At 48.8% G+C, this 6,000-nt stretch overlaps 1 protein-coding gene across 1 annotated transcript in view; it reads left to right on the top strand.

The window, feature by feature from the left end:
* Window positions 1-6,000, top strand: part of LRRC63 (leucine rich repeat containing 63) — a 35,886-nt gene that overhangs the window by 26,627 nt on the left and 3,259 nt on the right. The window contains exon 5 of the mRNA XM_015411004.1: window positions 2,110-2,193. Within this exon, the coding sequence (XP_015266490.1) occupies window positions 2,110-2,193 (84 nt within the window). The remainder of the gene's footprint in view (window positions 1-2,109; window positions 2,194-6,000) is intronic.

The raw sequence follows: 6,000 nt of genomic DNA, 5'->3' as shown, positions 1-6,000 counted from the left end.
TGTGCGCCTAGCTGACTGTCTCTGCTTCTCCAGGTCAGCCACCTTGGCCTCAAGGGAGCACACACGTTCCCTGAGAACCAGGAGCTCCTTGCACCGAGGACACACCCAAGACTTCTGCCCAGTGGGCAGATAGTCATACATGTGACACTCCGTGCAAAACACTGGATAGCCCCCAACCCCCTGCTGGCATTCTGGCTTCATAATTCTTTTAAAATAAATAAATATAATCCCCCTTTTAAACCCTTGGTATTTATGTGTGTTTCCTTAAATAGAGGCCTCCCCCAGCAGAGGTCAGGCAGCAGCTATTCAAATTCAAATTCACCCAGGCACTCAATCACAGGCAAAACAATGCCCCTTCCACTTCCTCTCAATTACAGGCAATCCCAGTCAAACAGTGCCCGTTCCTCTCCCACACTCAATCAGCCAGGACTCTGCAAGAACTCTAAGTGCTTCCACACACTGCTAAACACAGTTTTCCCACAAAATATCCTTAGCTGAATTCTCTCAGCTGAAAGCAAGTAAAAGAAACCCACTCACCTCTCTCACAGCTCTCTCTCCTGCTCCTGCTCAGAGCTCAGCCAGAGGCTCGTGCCTCTGCCAAGGTGCTTCCTTAAATAGAGGCCTCCCCCAGCAGAGGTCAGGCAGCAGCTATTCAAATTCAAATTCACCCAGGCACTCAATCACAGGCAAAACAATGCCCCTTCCACTTCCTCTCAATTACAGGCAATCCCAGTCAAACAGTGCCCGTTCCTCTCCCACACGCAATCAGCCAGGACTCTGCAAGAACTCTAAGTGCTTCCACACACTGCTAAACACAGTTTTCCCACAAAATATCCTTAGCTGAATTCTCTCAGCTGAAAGCAAGTAAAAGAAACCCACTCACCACTCTCACAGCTCTCTCTCCTGCTCCTGCTCAGAGCTCAGCTGGTCTCCCACTCGTGCCCACGAGTTCTTGTATTGTGAGAAAGGGAAAAAAGTACCTCTTTCTGCCGTGGAAGCTTTCTTTGCCTGTTGTATCCTAACTAAGGACCGCACACGCAGTCGGGCTGGCACGTGGTCAAATGAACAAGCAAAGCTTCACGACCTGAAACAATAGACTCAGAGGATCCTAGAAGGGGCCAATCGGTCAGTCCGGATCCTAATAGGGACCAATGGTTATGGGTGCACTGTAAATAAACCTATCATGGGTGTTGGGTCTGTTTGTGGGTGTGGCATGTACCAGCATTTAAGCGGGCCCCTGGGCCCTGATGGTGTTCTCCATTTCCTCCTACCTCAAATAAACTATGAGCTGATTCACTAACAATGCGTCTGGACCCAGTACTTTACATTGCCTAAGCGGCCTCACTGCGGTTCTGGAAAATGAAATGTGGAGGGGGAAACTGTGTACCTTGGAGCTCCTTGGTGGAAGGGTAGGGAAATAGCACTCTTACATAAAGAGTGATCAGATTCTGAGGTGGCCCTATCAGGAGCCTCAGACCCTGCTACTTCTGCTGTAGTCTGTGCTTCTGTGCCACTTCTGCTGTAGTCTGTGCTTTGATTAGACTGAGAGTTCGTTCTAATTATACACCCTACTTACTACTGGTATGACACGGAAGACAGTGCTCGCTATTCCTTGTATTCCTTGTATTTCATGTAACACCTGGCCCTTTGAGCTAGATATAAAAGGTAAAGGTTCCCTTGCTCGAAAGCCAGTCGAATCCGACTCTAGGGTTGCGGTGCTCATCTCCGTTTCAAAGCCGAAGAGCCAGCGCTATCCGAAGACATTTCCGTGGTCATGTGGCCGGCATGACTAAACACCAAGGCGCACCGAACGCTGTTACCTTCCCACCAAAGTGCTACCTATTTATCTACTTTGAACTGCTAGGTTGGCAGGAGCTGGAACTAGAGATGGGAGCTCACTCCGTCATGCGGCACACTTGGGTCTCGAACTGCTGAACTACCGACCTTCCACAGCCTGCAGTTCAGGGTCTTAACCACTTGAGCCACCGCAGCTCCTTTTGAGCTAGATATACTGAGGATTGAATCTGAGCCTATCTGCATATGAAGCAAATGCTCTACCACGGAGCCACAGTATGTAATGTGCTGACTTCCATATGCTTGCTTCTGTAGGTTGTTTATGTTACCGAAACTTGAATGCCTCGATGTTTCCTATAATGAACTTGAATACATCCCGAATGCTATCAGCAACGCCAGGTATATCACTCTTTAATCTTCTAACCAATGCTCCCTCTAAGCCATGGAGTCTTGTGAGCAAAAATTCTACTTTGTGAGCTACTGGCATTAAAGTTGTGAGCGAGCGATTTGGCTGCTGCGTAAATTAGTTTGCTCTGGAGCCCTCCTTCCTGAGCTGAGACAAAAATGTGTGAGCCGGAGGCTAAAAAGCTATGAGCTAGCTCACACTAACTCAGCTTAGAGGAAACACTGCTTCTAACAGCTAGATTTGTGTCCCTTACCAGATTTTTAAAAATCCCAAAACATTTATTCTATTGGCCACAACGTATTTTCTGTGCACTCTCTTTACCTGGTGCCTGGTTGGGAAATGTATGGGTTTGCTGGTGCTGTTCTGAGGGTGTCAGTCGTGTATTGACGCCATCATGAATATTCTGAGATGCCTTGAACATCTGGAACTTGTATATTTGGGGGCATTACTTGGCAAGCCAGGCAGTGTAGAAAATAGCCATCTCAAATCATCCGTTTTTCTGCTGCTTTCATGTCCTGTTCTCATGCTCTGGCTCTAGAAAACAACTTTATGCAATAAAACCAAGGGTGTTAAGATATTACGCAGTATGCTTACAGACTGCAATCCTCCATGTTCTCTGGCAGAGGTGTTTTCTCAGGCCTCCTGTTAGCTGAAGATGTCTCTCTCCCCCCCCCATCTTGGAAAGTTCCTTATACTTAGGAAAGCAAAGGAGACCCACACAATCCCAGCTGAGCTGTGACATTTTGGATTGTTTCAGTCTTCAGAGCAACTCTTCTCTACAGTTTGTGCTTGTTTGGGGAGCAATTGTGCATTTTTTAAAAAAATAGTCCTCGACAGCAGATTAACAGTGCAGTCCTAAAGCAGACTTGCACCCTCCCAAACCCATTGACATCAATGGACTTAGAAGGGCGTAACTCCGTTTGGGATCGCACTGTAAGGCACTAGGCAGACATGGACTGACATGTTTACTGCTATGAAAATACACCTAGGACATTACAGCAGTGATCCCCAGTGGGGGCCATGATGCCCACCAATCTGTTTCCTGGTGTTTCCTTGTTTCTCCCCCTAAGTATCTGTTCCCCAAAACAAGGAGGCAGTCCTGGTTTTCATCCACCTCCCTGAAGTGGAAGGTGTCTCTGAAGAGCCTAGGCAGGAAGTATCACCTTTGAGTCTGCAGAGAACACCCATTCAGAAATAGCTGCCTGATCACAGGAGAAACCTTGGCCTGGGACCTTCCAACTCTTAGCATTCACCTCCCATGGCAGCCATATTTGGCTGGTTCTTACCTTTAAAGCCCTTTATGGCCAGGGTCCAGCTTACCTGAGGGACCGCCTTTCCCCATATGTTCCCCCAAGGGCACTACGGTCGGGGAGTTGTCATCTCCTGGAAATTCCAGGCCCCAGGGACATGCGCCCCCTCGCCCAGGTTGCCCGGAGTTGTGGGCTGGGGTGTCATCAATATGCTGATGACACCCAGCTGTATCTGATGTTGGGCGGCCAGTCGGATTCCACTCCTGATGACCTTAGTCGGGCGTTACAGGCCGTGGCTGGGTGGCTCAGACTGAGTCGGCTGAAATTAAACCCGGCAAAGACGGAGGTCCTGGGGTTGAGTTGGATCGGTCCAGGGTTGGGGCTCCCTCTCCCGACCTTCGACGGGGCGCCATTGGTGCCGGTGTCGGAGGTTAGGAGTTTGGGGGTGCTCCTGGACTCCGCGCTAACAATGGAGGCCCAGGTAGCAGCCACTGCCAAGTCGGCATTTTACCATCTTCGGCTGGCGCGGCAGTTGGTCCCCTTCCTTGGCCGGGATGACCTAGCCACAGTGATCCATGCGACGGTCACCTCAAGGCTAGACTACTGTAACGCTCTCTACATGGGGCTGCCTTTGTCGCAAATTCGGAAGCTGCAACTGGTGCAGAATGCTGCGGCCAGGCTGTTGATGGATCTCCCTAGACGAGATCACATCCAGCCTGTGCTGAAAGCGCTGCACTGGTAATGCTTTTCCTGGCAATCTTAATTCCGGTTTGTGATTCATCCAGGCCAATATTTTCCATGATGTACTCTGCATATAAATTAAATAAGCAAGGTGACAATATACATCCTTACCATATTCCTTTTCCTATTCTAAACCAACCAGTTGTTCCATGTCCAGTTCTAACTGTGACTTCTTGACCCTTATACAGGTTTCTCAGGAGACATACGAGGTGCTCTGGTACTCCCATCTCTTTAAGGACTTGCCACAGTCTAGGATGATTTATAGAATTAAAGGCCTCTTTAAGGTTAATAAAGCCCACATATAATCCCCCACCTTAAAAGATGACTATTTCTCAGCCAAATGGTAGAGAACTAGACAATGGTCATATGTTAAAAAACCCCGTCTAAAGCCTATCTGTTCATCCCCAGTATGGCTTCTGATTCCATCCAATCTAAAAGTTTCTTAAGTAGATAAGCAGAATATAGCTTTCTCAAAGAACAATGGAGGTTAATTGGTTGATAGAAGGATAGGTCCAGACTAGACCCCTTTTTAAATATTGGGACATCTCCATGAATCAGGCATTTGCCCACTGGAATTAATTTGAGGAAAACTTGGGGCCAAGACTTGAATAACTCATTGGGACTTAGATCAGAGCCAGGGCTTTTCCTAATTCTAATCCCTTAGTAAAGCATATAACTTCCTTGATTGATACCTCAGACCAAGGTGCTGTTAAATCAGGAGAAATAATAGTTGAAGATGAACAGGGATGACAGACTATGGGAATGTTACCATTGGGATTAAGATCTACCCCATCTCGTGACAAATGGAGCACTGATATTTTGTTATTGTATTTTATTGTTTTATGCTATGTTGTTTTTATTTGTTTTAATCTTGGCACTGTGTGCCTCCTGTTAGCCACCCTGAGCCTTCGGGGTAGGGCGGGATATAAATTCAAAGATAAAATAAATAAATAAAATAATACCCTTTCCCAGAATTCCAAGAGTGCCCACAGGCCCAACAAGGCTGTGGATCGCTGCCTTACAGAAACCTCCCCTCCAAAGATGCCAACTGCATGTGTAGTTATAGATATGTGATAGGATTGCCAGCTCTGGGTTGGGAAATACCTAGAGATTTGGGGGATGGAGCCTGGGGAGGGCGGGATTTGGGGAGGGACCTTAGCAGGGAGTAATGCCATAGAATCCACCCTCCAAGGCAGCCATTTTTTTCCAGGGGAACTTATCTTAGTGAACTGGAAATCATTGGGTGCCCTGACCTGGATAGCCCAGGCAAGCCCGATCTCATTAGATCTCAGAAGATAAGCAGGGTTGACTCTGGTAAGCACTTGGATGCAGGGGTCATTTCATAGAAAAAGAGCTAGGGGAACTCATTAGCATAACTCATTAGCATATGCCACACCCCCTGACATCAGCAAGGCCAGCGGGAGTGCGAGGAAGCCCCGCCAAGGCCCTCCCTGGCCCCAGGCAGGCAGGGGTGGGGAGAGGCGGGGAGGAAGCAACTTACCCTCCCTCTTCTCCTGCCTCCTCCTGGCTGAATGAGAGCTGGAAGCAGGACGGCCGGAAGTAGGGGGCGGGGCTTCGTCATGTGCCCCGCCCCCTGCACCTCACCTGGGGGAACTGCGTTCCCCCGCGTTCCCCCCCGAAATGACCTCTGCTTGGATGGGAGACCTCCTTGGGATACCAGCAGTCAGGAGGACAGGGGCAGGCTTTATTCAGCCACCTCTCTGAATGTCCTCCAGGCCCCCAGTAGGGGTCGGTCACCAGAGGTCGCCATGACTTCCGGGTGCACACACAGTCAGTCATCACAGGTCG

Source organism: Gekko japonicus, unplaced genomic scaffold, assembly GCF_001447785.1.
Source record: "Gekko japonicus isolate JY-2015 unplaced genomic scaffold, Gekko_japonicus_V1.1 scaffold428, whole genome shotgun sequence".
Lineage (NCBI taxonomy): Eukaryota > Metazoa > Chordata > Lepidosauria > Squamata > Gekkonidae > Gekko > Gekko japonicus.
This window is presented reverse-complemented; position numbering and strand designations above follow the sequence as displayed.